Raw genomic sequence first — 19,699 nt, 5'->3', positions numbered from 1 at the left:
TCTGAAAGAGTACATTTGTTCGATGCTGTTGGTGCTGTACCAACCAGGGCACCATCAGTAGGTGCATCTTGTTAGTCTGAACTGGCTTCCTCTGTCTCCTCTCGGTATTCAGCACTGATCAAAAACAGATGGTGTGTGTTTATTTTAGCCAGTGTCTGTGTCCCAATAAGTCTGTATGTGTGTGTGATGATGACTAAGTATGGCCATGAGACTCCTCCAGTTGACTTTGTTCCAGCTCTCACCAGCCTCCGGTGTTTGAGCAATACTGTCTGTGTGCTGGAGTATGGAGGGTTAAGGCTGTGGGTGTTTCCCACATCGATAAGACAGCAGCGTTTTACCCCAGATACAACAGAATTATTGTCTGGTTGAATAAAGGGAAGATTCGAAGGAGTTGGTGTAGAAATGAAGTCTGTGTGTAATCCAAGTGTATGTCTTTCTTCACTTTGAATATTTTCTCGAAATGTCTTCTTCAAAACTGATACTCCCACCACCACCACCACACACACTCAACACAGATGTCCAGCACAGATGGTAATGGTAAGCCACCCAAACACTCCAGACCTCCAGTGTCCACACACGAGCAAAAACATCATCTGTGAATAAACCAGAGCATGTAGACCAACACTTAATTCACACGTCATGACATCTTGGTTTAAAAAAAAAGAAAAAAACAGTCATGTCATTTTGTTTAATTACAAATTATTTTTATTATGCATATTTTCTTGTGGTTGTATGGCTTCATCATACATGTGAATAAGGTGGTTATATAGACAGAGACTCCTGGAGCAGCTCTGTACCCTAAACTGCAGCCGGCCCAGAGACAATGGCACAACGCTGACTCTCACAATGGGGACTGACACTGAAGCTAACAAAAACACATTCATACACTGGCACACTCACGCGTACTCACTGCCTCACACACACAGACAACTACTGAATCACCCCCCCCCCCCCCATATAGCATCAATCAGTCAAGTATGGACACGAAGGTTCTAGCAGAGATCATTTCACCTTCCCTGATAGACAACTATTGTATCGTTATAACATCGCGTTACTATTCCAATACCAAATAGTACAGCCTGTATTGTTTTCTGCATCTGCTCATGTTAAAAAATACTGAGATAGTCAGTTACCCCAGCTGCTGCAGGTCTCGAATGATGATTAATATGGAAATAGATACTTTACTAAAATCTGCTTTGACGTGAATATCTTAGGGTAACAATTATATAAAAAGCATATGTTACAGTGTTGTCTACCTTATACATATTCATCCCATACTCCATTAGAATAATAATAAATGGCATATTCAGTGAAATTGTGATTATCTCAATCTGCAATAATTTACTCACAAATATGGAGGACATGGAAAATGGGAATAGAGCAGATAGACGGACAAGCAGAGACAACAGAGAGTGCATAAACATTTTCCACTGGAGGTATGAATCTTGTAAAAATGGACATAGAACAACATTCTGAAGTAGAGAATAGAATGTACAGAGGTGTTAAGGCCACATTCAGAAAGGTATTCCTGAAGGAAGTCCAGAAGAGGATGCTGCCCATATACAGTGCCTTCAGAAAGTCTTCCCTTGGACTTTTTCCCACATTTTGTTGCGTTACAGCCTGAATTTAAAAAAGGATTAAATTGAGAATTTGTCACTGGCCTACACACCATATGGGGATAATGTCAAACTTATGTTTTTTAACATTTTCTCAGTTGAGTAGTGAAGTTCAAACACAGATTCAACCACAAACACCAGGGAGGTATTTTTTGAATATCACTTTTAGCATGGTTAAGTTATTAATCACACTTTGGAAGATGTATCAATACATCCAGTCATTACAAAGATAATTCAGTTGCCGGAGAAGAAGGAAACCGCTCAGGGATTTCACCATGAGGCCAAGGGTGAGTTTGTGATTATAGTTTGTGATCGGAGAAAACTGAGGATGGATCAACAACATTACAGTTACTCCACAATATTAACCTAATTGACAGAGTCAAAAGAAGGAAGCCTGTACAAAATAAAAAATGTTCCAAAACATGCATCCTGTTTGCCAACAAGGACTAAAGTAATACTGCAAAACATGTGTCAAAGCAATTCATTTTATGTCCTGAATACAAAGTGTTACGTTTGGGGCAAATCAAATACAACACATTGCTAAGTACCACTCTACATCTTTTCAAGCATAGTGGTGGCTGCATCATGTTATGGGTATGCTTGTAATCATTAAGGACTGGGGAGTTTTTCAGGATAAAAAAAATGGAGCTAAGCATAGGCAAAATCCTGGTTCAGTCTGCTTTCCACCAGACATTGGGAGATTAATTCACCTTTCAGCAGGACAATAACTTAAGACACAAGGCCACATCTAAACTGGAGTTGCAAATCAAAAAGACAGTGAATGTTCCTGAGTGGCTGAGTCACAGTTTGGACTTCAATCTACTTGAAAATATATGGCAAGACCTGAAAATGGATGTCTAGCAATGATCAACAACCAATTTGACAGAGCTTGAAGACTTTTGAAAATAATAAAATGGTCAAATATTGTCCAATCCAAGTGTACAAAGCTCTTAGAGACCTACCCAGAAAGACTCACAGCTGTAATCGCTGCCAAAGGTGTTTCTACAAAGTATTGACTCAGGGATGTGAATACTTATGTAAATTAGATATTTTCTTTTCTTAAAAAAAAATTTGCTAAACTTTCTAAAAACATGTTTTCACTTTGTCATTATGAGGAGTTGTGTGTAGATGGGTGAGAAAGAAAAAATATTTAATAATTTTTAAATTCAGGTTGTAACAGGCTGTAGCAGGGGTATGAGTACTTTCTGAAGGTACTGTAAATCCTACTAAATTACTAGAGGGGGCGATAAAATAGCCTCTGAAATATATGTAAACAGAAAGCTGTGAGTGCTATTATGTGATACAATATCAGTACTTGTTGCATTTACAATGTGTCTAAGTCCCATTAACTGATTGGCGCCAGTGTATGGCTGTGAATTCACAATTTTTTGAATGGAATGTTGGTATATTGGCAGTTAATTTGACAAATTTATAGAATAATTTCTCTAAACCTGGCTGGCTAGCTAGCTAACACAGTACTGATAAATTCTTCACATTCATTGCTTTACACAATACCTTATCACAGCACTGGCAAACCATGGTTGACCATCACCCTGACCAACATGGCTGACCTTTGGACCATCATAAGAAGGTTCATGTCCATTCTAGTATTCTAATTCTATCATGCTGCGTCTGTCTCACCTCGCTAATTAAATGTTCAGCAGTAACTTCTGGAAGAGTGAGGCGGAGAATCTGGTGACCTATAATGGCTATCCAACCCATCTTCGCCCAACCTTCAAACCCCATCCACTGCATTTAAAGGGCTGCTCAGAAAAGTCGTAGCTATTTGTGTACGAGGGTGGGTGGTCTCTGCGGGTAAGGAGTGGAAGGTGGTAGGTTCTCGAATGATTAATTCTCCTCTTCTTGTGTTCTCATGGTCCATTGACTCCATCACGTTTGGCATCGGACACCAGGAGAGCTCGTCAAACATTCATATAAACATTGGCGACAACAGCAATAGTAGTATAGTAACAACTACGATAACAATAATGGATAATAACCCTAATAGAAAAACAGGAAGAAATCTCAGTGTGTTTTGTTTTTCTTTGTTTTCACAAAGCCCTTTGGATTCTGACCCCACTCTCTCCTTGGTTTCCGGGAGTCTCGTCCTGATGATGTCACAGGTCATAGTGCAATAATCCTCTTTGTTCCAAGTCTGCATACATTGTTGTCATGTGTCCCCCTCCGATTACCCTCACTCACCTCCATAGCCCAGGCCCCCCTCACTGCATACGGTCGGGGTGGTGGAGGGGATATTGGAGGTAGGCTGCAGGGGGGGCAGAGAGGCCAGTGAGGGGGTTGAGGGAGAGGTGGATGGGTGTGGGAGGGGTGGGGGGGGCAGACATGGTAGGGCCTGGTGTGGCGGGGGAGTAGCTGTAGCGGAGGTAGCTAGCGGAGGGCGAGGGGGCGTAGGGGTAGTGCTCCAGGCCAGTGGAGGGGGTGGAGGTGTAGGGGGCATAGGCTGAGCTATAGTCCAGATACGGGGAGGAGAGGGAGGCCTGAGAGGGGCTGAGGTGGGACTGGAGCAACAGGCTGGGCTGGAGGAAGGCCTGGGGGTACACATACTGCTGGGCCAATCTGAAGAGACAGAGAACATTATAGATACAAGTGTACAGCATGCGGTTATACATTGGGAAGGTATACACAGGCCTGAGGACACACATACGGCTCAGCCATCGTGGAGAAAGAGGCACGTACACTAGAGTATCTACAGATGATGTACCACACCACTGTAATTACAGGGGACACACAGTACCCAGTATGCCCAGTGAATGACTGACATATGGCATGGAACACTCAGCTTTCGAATAGTGCTAGCTTTAGCATAGTATTACCCGAATACTGTATGTAAAGATTTACGTCAAGCACACACAATGTGTAGATCAGGATCCTTGTAAAATAATACCGTAGAATGTGAGATGGGCACGTGATAAAATGTCTCTGAATGTCAATCCCTTTCATCAGGGGGATTGTAACAACTGGGTTTTTATAATTGGCTATTTTAGTGGAGAGCTTTGTCTAATTACGTCCCTGGGAAGCAGAAAATAACACCTGAGGGAAAAGGACTTCACCCCAATGCTCAATAGATAGAGAGAAGAGACCGGGGGGGGGGGGGGGACGACTCAGGAGAGGCGAGACTATCTCCATGTCCAGAGGATATAGAGGGTAGAATACAGGCAACAAAGAGAACGTAAAGGAGGGAAATGTAGGGGAATGAGGAGACTGCCAATAATAAAGGAGGGAGGAGGGGAGAGAGAGAGAGGCTCAGTTTGGATGGTATGCTGTTTTACAAGAGAGGCTCAGTTTGAGCCATTCTAAAGGCGACCGCATGCTTCCCAGCCGAGACAGTTCGGAAGGCGTTGTGCATATATTATCACCTTCGGTGAGGGTTTTTCCGGTTGTTCGGGCACACAAAACTTTTTCTAGAGGCAAGCCAAAGTCGGTAGCCGAAGTCTACACCCTTTCGTCGGTGATTGGTTAACAGTAGGGATTCTTCCATGAACACTTTGCTGTCATTCAACGAGACATTGCAACTAGTTCTGATGTAATGCAATACTTCACCACACATTCGATGTCAAATTGTGTGACTAAGATCTCTTCTGCAAAAAGTTCAAAAGTAATGACAGATGTCTTGAGTTATCTTAGATTAATTCTGGCTATTTTGAGGAAGTGTATACTGCTCCAGTGTCTCGAAGCGGACAAACAGCACTATTTCTGCTTTTTCTCATTTTTCAAGCGAATGCATTTTAAGGGAGTATGCGGGCACACTCGTTGGGTTCGCCTAGTCGACTTTGGCTAGCTGCCAGCCGAACTGAAGCATGCTGACACCGTAACACTGCCACTTCAGCAAAGGACAACACAACTTCACACATGGACACACACACACACACACACCAGCCCTCAAATCCTGCCTGCCTTCCCAGATGTGTGTTTGCAGTGACTGAGCCCTATAATCCCCCCCCTCCTCCCCTCAAACCCCACCCTGTCTCTGTGTTTCAACAGGAAACACACCCCACCACACTGCACCCGCCCGGCCTCCTCCTTCCTCTCCTCCTTCAAAAAAAGAACAGAATTTGAATAAAGTGCCAAATCTCACTTCTCTGTCAGCGCCCTGCCTGGTGTCTGCCCTGCCAGCTAGCTGGACCAGATGGTGCCTCAGCGGCTGCCTTGCCAACTCTGGGTCCTACAGGCAGCCACTGGACCACATTCTGACCCCCCCCCCCCAACTTGCATTCACACACACCTCTTCACAGCCACTCCTACCATTAGTCCCCTCTCCTCTTAAACATCCATGTACACCAAGGCTGGGGACAGACGCTCTGTTTATCTTTGTTATTTGCCCTTTACAATAGGATAGACAGACAGACAGAGCCCCACAGAAGGAGCCCGACTCTATTGGTGCTTACTTACCGCCACAATTATGAGTTTGGATGGGGTTTTTTTTGGGGGGGGGGGGGGGGTAGTCAAGACTTCAGAGTAGTAGTAGTCAAGACTTCATGAAGATAGATCAATCCACCCCATACTAAGTGACTTCCGCAAAAGATTAAGAAAATAGGAAGTCCTTTTCATTGTTGTGGCAGACAGACAGCGACTTAATCAAGATCAAACCCAGTAGAAGAGAGGGTGCACTTGTGCTTTAATTGTCCATTGGTTCTCTGAAGGAGACATTCAATCAGCCCACCATAATTCATTCACAGGCTCATTTGGGTCAGCCTCAATTCCCTTACCACTCAATATATCATTCAATAATTGAAAGCCAGCGGCTGCAATATTAATAGCCCTGCGAGCCATGGGGGTTTGAAGGGCCTATCACAATCCCTGCTCCCACAGAACACACACCCCAATAAGACTGGCCTCACAGAATAGGAAAGGATCATTTAGCCTAATATAGTATAGCACTCATCAGAAACCATGGACAGCTCTGGTCATCTCCCTTCTGACCAAACAAATGCCAGAGAGATGTTTTATTTCTGGGTCAAACTAAGTTAGTTGTGAAGTACACTGAGTGTACAAAACATGCACAAAAGCTCTTTCCATGACATAGCGTTCACCTGGTCAGTCTATGATCTCTTATTGATGTCACCTGTTAAATCCAATTCAATCAGTGTAGACGAAGGGGAGGAGGCAAGTTAAAGAGGGATTTTTAAGCAAGACAAAAGATGTAAGTGCCTTTGAAAGGGGTATGGTAGTAGGTGCCAGGCGCACCGGTTTGTGCCAAGAACTGCAACGCTGCTGAGTTTTTCACACTCAACAGTTTTCCATGTGTATCAAGAATGGTCAACCACTCAAAGGACACCAGCCAACTTGACAGAAGTGTAAGGAAGCTTTGGAGTCAACATGGGCCAACATCCCCGTGGAACATTTTCAACACCTTGTAGAGTCCATGCCCCGATGAATTCAGGCTGTTCTGAGGGCAAAAGGGTGTGCAACAAAACATTAGTAAGGTGCTCCTAATGTTTTGTCCAATCATTGTAGATCACTGTAATAACTTTGGTACCAAATATTCAGAAATAGCCTGCCACTTACCAGTATGCGTGAGTTGACTGAAACTGTTTTAAGTGTCAACAGTGCTCTTTCCCACAGACACACAAACAAGCACACGCACATCCCATGCCACTGAGACTGTTCACCCATCTATCACACCCTGACTCACAGGCCAACCCCTCACTTCTCTACTCAGCCTGTTATCACAACACACTCGTTACAGAGGGTTAGGAAAGAGAGAGAGAGAAGGAAAGATACATAGGGTTAGGAAAGAGAGAGAGAGAGAGAGAAGGAAAGATACATAGGGTTAGGAAAGAGAGAGAGAGAGAGAGAAGGAAAGATACAGAGGGGGAGGAAAGAGAAGGAAAGATACAAAGGGGGAGGAAAGAGAGAGAGAGAGAGAAGGAAAGATACAGAGGGGGAGGAAAGAGAGAGAGAGAGAGAAGGAAAGATACAGAGGGGGAGGAAAGAGAGAGAGAGAGAGAAGGAAAGATACAGAGGGGGAGGAAAGAGAGAGAGAAGGAAAGATACAGAGGGGGAGGAAAGAGAGAGAGAGAAGGAAAGATACAGAGGGGGAGGAAAGAGAGAGAGAGAAGGAAAGATACAGAGGGGGAGGAAAGAGAGAGAGAGAAGGAAAGATACAGAGGGGGAGGAAAGAGAGAAAGAGAGCAAGAGAGATGCAGGAAAGATAGAGGGAGAGCGAGATGAAGGAAAGATACTGAGGGGGAGGAAGAGAGAGAGAGAAGGAAAGAAAGATAGAGGGGGAGGGAGAGCCATAAGCAGGCTAAGAATATCCCCATGTCCAAATGTATCCATGTTAGGAAACAGCAGCAGGCCCGCCAGTTAAGTGAAGCAAGTTAGTGTCTGGATATTCTCACTGAGTTGTGTTCTCTTGTAACCGATGGTAGCACAGCTGGCTGAGGGGTCATTCTCAGACTCTACGAGACCACTGGGACTGTCAGTTACAACATGTGCCGAACACACAACTAGACAGACAAATTGACAAGAGGAAAAGATGAAAGGAAGAGATTAGGGGAAGAGGCCGACAGAGACGGAGAGAGTGGTTCCTTCTTACCCATACTGCCTCTGGATCAGGGCGGGATGGACCTGCTGCACACCGATGGAGAAACCTGTGTGGCAGAGAGAACCCAGCAGGGTCAGAGACCATCAGACACTATATAAAAACAGCAGTGAGGGACATCATCTGAGAGGACAAGATGGAAATCAGACTAGGACAGACAGACATACAGAGCTTGTATAAGGGACAGGGTGCCTGGAGGAAGAGATCCTACCACTCATTTACTTTTCATCTCTCTGTCCCTCCGTCTTTCCCTCCCTTGGTGAGCTGAACAGACTCTGGCACTGTTTAAATAAGCGAAACCAAGAATCTACGGGGACACTGACGAGAAACCACACACACACACACAGCTCTGACCTCGTTGACTCCTGAGTTCACCATGAATGTGAAGATAGGAGACTCATCTCTCCTTCCTTCCTTCCTTGTATTGCGCTCTCCCTCCCTCTCAATATCTCACTACGTTCAAACTCCTTTTTCCTCTCACAAACACTTAATGTGCCTAACTCTTACACAGACACACACAGACCCCCCCCCCCCCCCCCCCCCCCATGGTAATGTTCTGTTTATCATGACTCCCTGGGTGAGTTGAGTCACACAGGACAAGGAAGAGTCAGATCTGCTGTTATTTCTCCCCCCCCCCCCCTCATGATCACCCCCACCACCACACACACAGACTCTCTCATCTCACACAAAATACCTAAATACCATGCTCTGACATCTCATCAACTGCATGTTTGGAGTGTAACATAGCAACAACACCCCAACAGAGGTACAGTATACTGCTGTGCGTCATTCACACATATGCTACATCTAAAAATGACATCCTGTCATCTATATAGTGGTGCACTAGATTTTATCCCTGTATTTTCTCCACAGGCTGAGAGGAGAGTGAGTGTGTGGAGTCAATGGGAAAAAGAGGCTAGTGGTTAACAGCCTGGTGGTTAACAAGCTGGTGGTTAACAGGCTGGTGGTTAACAAGCTGGTGGTTAACAAGCTGGTGGTTAACAGGCTGGTGGTTAACAGGCTGGTGGTTAACAGGCTGGTGGTTAACAGGCTGGTGGTTAACAAGCTGGTGGTTAACAGGCTGGTGGTTAACAAGCTGGTGGTTAACAGGCTGGTGGTTAACAGGCTGGTGGCTAACAGGTGGTTAACAAGCTGGTGGCTAACAGGTGGTTAACAAGCTGGTGGCTAACAGGCTGGTGGCTAACAGGTGGTTAACAAGCTGGTGGTTAACAAGCTGGTGGTTAACAGGCTGGTGGTTAACAAGCTGGTGGCTAACAGGCTGGTGGTTAACAGGCTGGTGGTTAACAGGCTGGTGGTTAACAGGCTGGTGGTTAACAGGCTGGTGGTTAACAGGCTGGTGGCTAACAGGTGGTTAACAAGCTGGTGGTTAACAGGCTAGTGGCTAACAGGTGGTTAACAAGCTGGTGGTTAACAGGCTGGTGGTTAACAGGCTGGTGGCTAAAAGGTGGTTAACAAGCTGGTGGCTAACAGGCTGGTGGTTAACAAGCTGGTGGTTAACAGGCTGGTGGTTAACATGCTGGTGGTTAACAAGCTGGTGGTTAACAGGCTGGTGGTTAACAGACTGGTGGTTAACAGGCTGGTGGTTAACAGGCTGGTGGTTAACAGGCTGGTGGTCAACAAGCTGGTGGTTAACAGGCTGGTGGTTAACAAGCTGGTGGTTAACAGGCTGGTGGTTAACAAGCTGGAGGTCAACAGGCTGGTGGTTAACAGGCTGGTGGTCAACAGGCTGGTGGTCAACAGGCTGGTGGTTAACAGGCTGGTGGTTAACAGGCTGGTGGTTAACAGGTTGGTGGTTAACAGGTTGGTGGTAGACTGGTGGTTAACAGGCTGGTGGTAGGCTGGTGGTTAACAGGTTGGTGGTAGACTGGTGGTTAACAGGCTGGTGGTAGGCTGGTGGTTAACAGGTTGGTGGTAGACTGGTGGTTAACAGGCTGGTGGTAGGCTGGTGGTTAACAGGCTGGTGGTAGGCTGGTGGTTAACAGGTTGGTGGTAGTCTGGTGGTTAACAGGTTGGTGGTAGTCTGGTGGTTAACAGGTTGGTGGTAGTCTGGTGGTTAACAGGTTGGTGGTAGTCTGGTGGTTAACAGGTTGGTGGTAGTCTGGTGCTTAACAGGTTGGTGGTAGTCTGGTGGTTAACAGGTTGGTGGTAGTCTGGTGGTTAACAGGTTGGTGGTAGTCTGGTGGTTAACAGGTTGGTGGTAGTCTGGTGGTTAACAGGCTGGTGGTTAACATACTGGTGGTTAACAGGCTGGTGGTTAACAGGCTGGTGGTTAACAGGCTGGTGGTTAACAGGCTGGTGGTAGTCTGGTGGTCAACAGGCTGGCGGTTAACAGGCTGGCGGTTAACAGGCTGGTGGTTAACAGGCTGGTGGTAGACTGGTGGTTAACAGGCTGGTGGTAGTCTGGTGGTCAACAGGCTGGCGGTTAACAGGCTGGTGGTAGGCTGGTGGTTAACAGGCTGGTGGTAGGCTGGTGGTTAACAGGTTGGTGGTTAACAGGCTGGTGGTAGGCTGGTGGTTAACAGGCTGGTGGTTAACAGGCTGGTGGTAGGCTGGTGGTTAACAGGCTGGTGGTAGGCTGGTGGTTAACAGGTTGGTGGTAGTCTGGTGGTTAACAGGTTGGTGGTAGTCTGGTGGTTAACAGGTTGGTGGTAGTCTGGTGGTTAACAGGTTGGTGGTAGTCTGGTGGTTAACAGGCTGATGGTAGGCTGGTGGTTAACAGGCTGATGGTAGGCTGGTGGTTAACAGGCTGATGGTAGGCTGGTGGTTAACAGGTCGGTGGTAGGCTAGTAGTTAACACGAGCCTGACTACACGGCCTCAGGGAGAAGCTGCGTGTGTCACCAAGTGTGTTGTCTGTGTACCGTATAGTCTAGAGGAATGTAGCTATAATAGTAGCCAACAGAGTGTGTCATCTGCTGCGCTCACCTGTATGTCTGTGTATGAGAGAAAGAGTGTGTGTGTGTGTGTGTGTGTAACACCTGTCTGTGGGCTGCGTGGCTTGGCTCCCAGGTAGGCCAGGTTGATGTTAGCCTTCCTACCGTCGATGATGGGGTTGGGGTCTTTACATGCCCGCTCTGCTGCCCCTCTGTCCATCATAGTCACCTGACAGGAAGAGGAAAGAACACACAGGTTTGGGTGTCAGGAATTGATCAATCCGGTAACTCCCTGTAATCCCAGTAAAGCGTATCAGTGTTCATACTGTACTCTTTGAGCTCTAGTAGATAGTAAGATCCTGTGCGGTTATAACATAGTGTGTGATGGTAAAGTATGAAACAGAGGATTTCAGGGCTGAGCCGTCTGCTGCTGTGGGGGAGTAAGTCTCTCAGGTTAGGGGGCACCGGCATCCTGACCTATCACAGGGAATAGTGGGTGTCTGGGTGTGCAGGGAGGGGGGAAGGGTATCTTTCAATTCTATCATTATGTTACTAACAATGGGATGCTAAATAAGAGCAAACAGTAACATGGTACATTGAAACACACATTCATTGTCTCTCTCTCTCTCACACACACACAGCTGTGACTGCATCTATTACAGTATAGATTCAGGCATTACAGTAAGAGTAGTCGCAAACTCTGCTAATAAATGAGGCGAAGTGAACCGAAACATGAAATTAGTAACAGTACAGGGCACTAATGGGACTGCGTTCTTTTTCTGCTTTTATTTCAAAGCATCATACTCTGGAGTCCTATGCGAACATTGTCTGTGCTCTGGACGGGTTGATTGCTGTGTTTCTGAAGGCTGCCGGGGGAATTAGACCGCTATGGTAAGTCAGGGTTGAAAACGGGAAGACTGTCCGGCCTGGGCCAGAGACAGAACACGCACTGGTTGGCTTGCTAAACTCATCAACATGAGTATGAACAGGCATGTAGGGAAAATATGCATTGCTTTAACGCAGCTCCCCTCATCTCTCTCTTGTCTTTTTATCCATCTCTCTCGCTGACACTCTCCCTCCCCCCCCCCCCTTTTCTCATAACCACACACAGCTTGACAAAGGGGGGTGGTGTCTGTCTGTGTGGAAGGAAGTCAAAAAAGAAACTGCAGCCTTATCTCAGAGCGCCAACACGTCACACCTCTGTGACCAGGGGATTACCTTCTGCTAACACACAACACACAGTCTACCCCAGAGAGGGAGAGAGGGAAAGAGAGCATTGAGCTATAAATGGGGAGGGGGAGAGAGAGAAAGGGAGTAGGAGGGGAACAAAGGGAGAGAGACTGCACGAAAAACAGTACAAACAGAAGCTCCTCAGGGACAATCCAGAGACCCTATTTGTGGACGATTACAAGACTGGGAACATAAGCACACTACCCCTCTATCAGAGGCAGAGGGTGGAAAATCTGAATAGTGAAAAAGGAGGACCCTGAAACTGAGACCGCCTGGAACAGTGGCCGTGCAGGGCAACATCAAATACTTCCGACAGGACTTTCACAGAATCAAAGAGAGAGCACAGCAGGAGAAGCTCTGTTGGTGACGACTCCTCCACCCAAAGTGAGTAGGTCCACACCCCCCACAGACGAGCAACCCCATGAGTAGGCTTTTGGCCTAAATAGAAGGAACCCAGACCCCAGCAAAGAAATCAGAAATACAGACATTGTCACCCTGCAAGAAATATGGTATAGAGGAGACGGACCCACTGGTTGCCCTCTAGGTTACAGAGAGCTGGTATTCACATCCACCAAACGACCAGGTGTGAAACAGGGAATAGACACAGAACAGTATATTTGACCTACAGTATTAGCTAACATATCAAATTCTAAAAAGTCCAGCGAAAAAACATAAGAAAACTAACAATGAGAAATGGTTTGATGAAGAATGCAAATCCAGAATTAAGAAACCTATCCAACCAAAAACTAAGAGACCCAGAAAACCAGAATCTACATCTTCACAAAAACAGAACCGAAATACGCTAAGAAAAAAGAAGGAACAGCATGTCAGAAAAAAGCTCAATGTGAATGTATAGAACCAAATCACTTCTGGGGAAATTGGAACACATTAAACAAACACAAATCGCTACAGCATATAAAACAGGCAGGCATTGAGGCATAGTGTACATACGATTGAACGTTAGGAATGGGCAAAACTTGTGACCAATGCATCGTTGAGCGTGGCATGATCGTCAGTGCCAGGTGCGCCAGATCCAACAGCTGTCTACCTGGGCTTTTCACGCACGACAGTGTCTAGGGTTTACCGAGAATGGAACGACAAACAAAAACATCCCGTCAGCGGCAGTCCTGCGGGCGAAAACAGCACGTTGATGAGAGAGGTCGAAGGAGAATGGTAAGATTCTTGCAAGCTAAAAGGCGGGCCACGTACAGAGAGATAACGCCGCAGTACAACTGTGGTGTGCAGAACGGCATCTCGGAGAACACAACTCGTGGATCCTTGTCAAGGATGGGCTATTGCAGCAAGCGACCACACCGGGTTCCACTACTATCAGCTAAAAACAAGAAGGGGCTCTGGTGGGCACACAATCACCAACACTGGACCATTGAGAAATAGAAAAACGAATCGCAGTTCCTGTTGCGTCATGCTGATGGCTGAGTCAGGATTTGGCATAAGCAGCAGGAGTCCATGGACCTTTCCTGCCTGGTGTCAACGGTGCATGCTTGTGGCAGTGGTGACTGGTGTGGGGAATGTTTTCCTGGCACACGTGAGGCCCCATGATACCAATTGGGCAAGATTGAACACCAAGCCCCAAATAATTCTGGCTGTTCTGGGTGTAAAGGGTCCAACCCGGTACTAGATGGGTTTACCTAATAAACTGGCCAGAGTCTTATATCAATGAATTGGTGAGGGCACTAGAACAATCTGCAGCACCCGGCCACACCCTACTAAACTCTGAAGTCAAATGTCTACTGTTTGCTGATGATCTGGTGGTTCTGTCCCAAACCAAGGAGGGCCTACAATAGCACCGAGATCTTCTGCACAGATTGGTTGACTTGGGCCATGACGGTAAATCAGTCAGACAAAAATGATGGCATTCCAAAAAAAGGTCCAGTTGCCAGCACAACAAACACAAATTCTATCTAGACACCGTTGCCCCAGAGCACACAAAGAATTATACCTACCTTGGCCTAAACGATCTAAGAGACAAGGCAAGAAGGGCTTTCTATGCCATCAAAAGGAACATAAAACTCGACATCCCAAGCATTAGGATCTGTTCAAAAATACTTCAAATCAGTTATAGAACCCATTGCTCTCCATCGTTGTGAGGTTTGGGGTCCGTTACAGAATAACGCCTCACCAAAGCGGAGCATCAGGGAGTTTTTTTGTGAGTCTATGTAACGTCGGGTCCGGGTGCCGCAACCGGGGATGCCTCAGCTGGCTCGTCAGGCTTCCATGCCTGAGCAGGTTCGTCAAGTAACAAGACCCGGTTGTCCAGTCAAGCATCCGTTGCCGAATCTACCGAGGATGCCTCAGCTAGCTTGTCAGGCTCCCATGCCTCAGCTGGCTCATCAGGTTCGCAAGACTTGGTTGGCTCGGCAGGCTGCAATGCCTCGGCTGCTTCGTCAGGCTCCAATGGCCCGGTCGGCTCGTCAGGCTCCCACGCCTCAGCCGGCTCCCGCGCCTCAGCAGAAGAGACTGGTCCTTGGGACCGTCCCTCTGGTCGGCGTCCTGCGGTTGGAGCCGCGTGTTAGGGAGGGGGTACTGTCCCGTATATTCCCTCTCCGGCGCTTGAGGTCACCAGGCTGCTCATTATTACGCACACCTGTCACCATCATTAAGCGCATCACCAGACACACCTGGATTCAATCACCTGCCTTATTACCTCCCTATACATGTCATTCCCTTTGGTTCTTTCACTAGGAGTTATTGTTTCTGTTCCGTTGTTTCATGTCTGCATGCTACTCGTGTTTCTTGTTTTGTCCATGTTTGTTTATTTATTAAATGATTCACTCCCTGAACTTGCTTTCCAACTCCCAGCGTATACGTTACACTGGGGCTCTATTCATAAACACAAACAGATTCCACAGAAGCCAAGGACAGCAACACAATTCGACCCAACCAAATTATGAGAAAACAAAAAGATGACTATTTGACACACTGGATAGAATCAACAAAAAAAAAAACATACCAAACTGGATGCTATCTGACCCTAAACAGCGAATACACAGTAGCAGAATACCTGACCACTGTGACTGACCCAAATTTTTAAAAAGCATAGTGAGCATAACCTTGCTATTGAGAGAGGCTGCCATAGCCTTTCTTCTCTCGAGAGCCAGGTCTGCCTATGTGCCCACTGCCACAAAATGAGGTGGAAACTGAGCTGCACTTCCTTAACTCCTGCCAAAGGTAGGCCCATATTAGAGACACATATTCCCCACAGATCACACAGACCCACAAAGAATTTGAAAACAAATTAAACATTGATAAACTCCCTTATCCGTTAGGTGAAATACCACAATTGCAATGTGCAATCATAGCAGCAACATGTGACCCGTTGCGATGAAAACAGGGCAATCAGTGGAACACAAACATCATTGTAAATACAACCAATATTTTTCTGTTTACTTATCTTCCCCTGCTATTCGTACTACAACTGTCTTTTACACATGGTTAAAAACACTGTTCTGAACTGTGTAAATAAACTTGCGTGCAAATTAGGGTGATATATTTCAGAGCAAATAAAACCCTCACGCTCACATTATACACATATATTTGATGTTGTTCATCATTGTGTGTGTGTGTGTGTGTATTTGTCTGTGTATGAGAGGAAGTGTGTGTGTGTGTGTGTGTGTGTGATTGGAGAGGGAGCGGGTTGTTATTCAGGACTCTGAGATAATTGATGTTACACTTTGTAAGAGATAATCTACTCATGATAAAACATGTGACTGCAACGCCACAAACACTGCACATCCTTGTTGGCCGAAACAAAGTGTGCAACACCAAATTAAGAACCAGTGCTCTTTGCTTTGCAGATTACACAAGCACCTTCAGCCCAATACATAAGGGAATGTCAGCAGCACATGTACAGATCCATACAGAAAATGTAAAGGAAACGTAATGGTTTTACAGTTGGGTGTGGGAAACGAGCAGTGGGCCCAGCCTACCCAGTAAAACATAACTGAAACTTTAGCCTCACTTTCAATATGTTCTCAATTCAAGGTGGTTGGGTAAGCATGAGAATGGCCTAATTCGAGGTGGCTAGGGGAACAGTTTGTGAAAGTATCCTGTGATAGAAAATCTAATCTGGGTATTTCTTATCTGCCACAAGGCACTTTCATCATTGGTTACAATGTAGTAACTTTGTTATAAGGCTTTTGTAATATAAAGTGTAATTAAAATACATATCAGTGAAGCTACATGATACCACTGAGTTTTGACACCAAAGGGAACAAAATGTCGTGCGCTCAATAACTGACACTTTGGAACGCGCTCTGTAGCGCACTACTCACACAATTTCTCACACGTTACAGTGGTCCACTTCCTGTAACCTACAATACGCTACATTTACAGTCAAATGAAATGGTTTCTAAACAAAGAACACGGGTAGAAAATAACAGCAGTCAGCCTGACATGCGTCGTGTCCCGCCAAAGGAAGGATTTGGAAGGGGGTATTGCACAGCGTGTTAGATGAAGTAGGAGACACTTACAAAGCCGTATCCTCGGGATTTCCCGGTTTGTCTGTCCGTTATCACAACGGCCTCGTCAATATCCCCGAACGTCTCGAAGTATTTTCGAAGGGATGCATTGTTGGTATGATAAGGTAAACCACCGACAAAAATCTTAGTGAAAGTAGTGTCATTCTGAATAGTGGGATGCATTGTCTCCAGACCTCCGTTAACAAATTGATGGAAAAGCATTTGTCCGGCTGCGTCCGAATGGAAAAAGTAAACCGTCTATGGGGGAAAAAAACACACAATATAAACAGTCACAGGCGGTATATCAAAGTTCCAAACAACACAACTGGTGCTGGAGAGATGGAAGATTTAAATGCGCAATGGTTTGGTTTTCAAGCGCGCAATCAGGCTTGATTCGTCCGAGCTGTATCGATGCAAAAAATACTTATTTATTCCATGCTTTGAGTTATATCGAAGCAGGGCAACCAACGTACGGGCTACACTCCAGGTCCTTCTTGACAGGTGTCTTGAATACTCCTTCGAAATATCTCACAAGAGAGGGGGGGGGGGGGGGGGGGAATATATATTTATATTAGGGGAGTTTCAGACACGCCCACTCCCCTTTTTGGCCAATACATAAGCGAAGCAACGCCCCCTGTGAACTTTATATGTGACGTCTTTCCGCAGCTCACGCCCTCCCAGCTGCACCCTTACGTTCTCCTAACACCTGTCTTTGTCTTTTGAAGACACAAAGAACACCGTTTTATGCTGCAACGAATCCACATGAACATACTTGACCGTGATCAATAGGTCATCTTAACGTGTAGGCTAATAGCCTAGGCTTTGATTCGACTCATGTAGCAGTTTTCAGCCTTTCGGGACTATGTCGAGTTCTAAGACATACGACTACCGGATAATAAACGTATTACAATGAATTGAAACGGTGTGGAGCTGGTTCCAAGTAACATGGAAACTGGCGCCCATGTTCATGGGACTGGTTTATTCTGAGTTGCTGTCATTTTATAAGTTCCAGGTTGCTGACCATAAAACATCACCTTCACTTTTGATTAAGGGCTACAGCAAGCGCAAAAGGCTTGGCTAGAGACAGTAACGCCCATAAAACGTCAGTTGAGGTGAGAGGAAATTGAGACGATTAAAGACAAAAGCGCACGCCAGGGGTGACCATTCACAGGAAAGACCAGATAAAAGGTTGTAATGTTGAGGTGACCATGTATTCTCTCCCGCTCAATTCAAAGGGCTTTATTGGCATGGGAAACATATGTTTACATTGCCAAAACAAGTGGAATGGATAAACCGAAGTGAAATAAACAACCGGAAATTAACAGTAAACATTACACTCACAAAAGTATCAAAGGTATAGATAGATACATTACACATCATATTATGGCTATTTATAGTCTTGTAACAATGTGCAAATAGTTGAAGTGCAAAAAGGAAAATAGATAGTCATGAATATGGGTTGTATTTACAGTGATTGTTTTTCACTGGTTGCTCTTGTCTTGTGGCAACAGGTCACAAATCTTGCTGCTGTGGTGGCACACTGTGGTATTTCACCTAATAGATATTGGAGTTTATCCAAATTTGAGTTGTTTTTGATTTTTTTGTGTGTCTGTGTAATCTGAGGAAAATATGTGTCTCTAATATGGTCATGCATTTGACAGGAGGTTAGGAAGTGCAACTCAGTTTCCACCTCATTTTGTGGGCAGTGTGCACATAGCCTGTCTTCTCTTGAGAGCCAGGTCTGTCTACAGGGGCCTCTCTCAATAGCAAGGCTATGCTCACTGAGTCTGTACATAGTCAAAACGTTCCTTAATTTTGGGTCAGTCACAGTGGTCACAATTTCAGGTACTCTGCAACTATGTACTCTATTTGTACTCTATTTAGGGCCAAATAGCATTCCAATTTGCTCAGTTTTTTGGTTAATTCTTTCAAATGTGTCAAGTAATTCTCTTTTTGTTTTCTCATGATTTGGTTGGGTGTAATTGTGTGGCTGTCCACACACACACACACACACACACACACACACACACACACTGGTGGCACCTTAAGTGGGGAGGACGGGCTGGAGTGGAATGGTATTTAAATGCATCAAACACATGACCATTCCATTTGCTCCGTTCCAGACATTATTATGAGCAGTCCTCCCCTCAGCAGCCTCCACTGACACACATAGGCGTCATGCCCGTAGGGGACACGTGACCCCTCAGATATGTTCTGTTAAGAAAAAAAAAAAATGTTGTTTCTCTGTAAAACTACTAGCCACCTAGGAATTTTATGAAGCTTTAGCTAGCCCAGATAGGTTACCATCTCCAAACCTCAGAACTAGCTACCAAGAACCCATTTCAGGCCATCAATCAAGTGAGAGTAGCTAGCTTGTCTAACTCTCTTCGCTGGCATGCCTGCTGGTAAGGTTGGTAGACTTCAGAAAAGCAAGCAAAAACTAAATGTACTGAATAAGACTCACATTCTTTCAATCTTTTATCCAGATTTTAACATAGATGCAGAGAAGTATATTTAGTTACAGACAGCTCAAGAGGTATGCTTAGATACGCCAAAAAAAAAAATTAATTTTTTTTTACATAGAATTAAGCACAATGATTATGCCAAAAAAAAAGCAGTTTCAGGTGTTTGAAAAATTCGAAATTCTCCAACTTCCTGGCCCCCTCCGGACCACCCCCAGGCCATTTTCAAATACTTTGTGCCCACTCAGATTTTTAGGGGTGCATGACTACCCTGCACACATTTTTGGTTCTCTCTCTCTATCTGTGTGGGAAAAGGTCACGTGGAGAGGCCAATTCAATAAAATGTTCTGACCTTCAGTAGGCCTACTAAACAATGAGACAAAGAAGGGCTGAGACATTTCGTTTTTTGATGACAGCGATAGGATCTTGGTGTGCATTTAGTCTCAAATTCATCTT

The 19,699-nt window shown here is 45.4% G+C and overlaps 1 protein-coding gene and 1 long non-coding RNA gene across 2 annotated transcripts; both read right to left on the bottom strand.

Annotated features, from left to right (window-relative positions):
- Positions 1 to 674: 674 nt before the first annotated feature.
- LOC110532020 (RNA-binding protein 38) lies at positions 675 to 17,828 on the bottom strand. The gene is made up of 4 exons (XM_036987944.2): positions 16,794 to 17,828; positions 11,179 to 11,302; positions 8,176 to 8,230; positions 675 to 4,193 (listed from the first exon to the last, which is right to left on the bottom strand). The coding sequence occupies exons 1-4, from the start codon at positions 17,001 to 17,003 to the stop codon at positions 3,839 to 3,841; spliced, it is 744 nt and encodes a 247-aa protein (XP_036843839.1). The 5' UTR covers positions 17,004 to 17,828; the 3' UTR covers positions 675 to 3,838.
- LOC149981220 (uncharacterized) lies at positions 6,229 to 7,248 on the bottom strand. Its single transcript, XR_016483269.1, has 2 exons — positions 7,143 to 7,248; positions 6,229 to 7,023 (listed from the first exon to the last, which is right to left on the bottom strand). It is a non-coding gene; the product is annotated as an uncharacterized LOC149981220 (long non-coding RNA).
- Positions 17,829 to 19,699: the final 1,871 nt, after the last annotated feature.

Source organism: Oncorhynchus mykiss, chromosome 9 (genome assembly GCF_057628025.1).
Source record: "Oncorhynchus mykiss isolate SJ-2025 chromosome 9, ASM5762802v1, whole genome shotgun sequence".
Lineage (NCBI taxonomy): Eukaryota > Metazoa > Chordata > Actinopteri > Salmoniformes > Salmonidae > Oncorhynchus > Oncorhynchus mykiss.
Note: the sequence above shows the minus strand (reverse complement) of the source record. Positions and strands in the feature narration are given on the sequence as shown.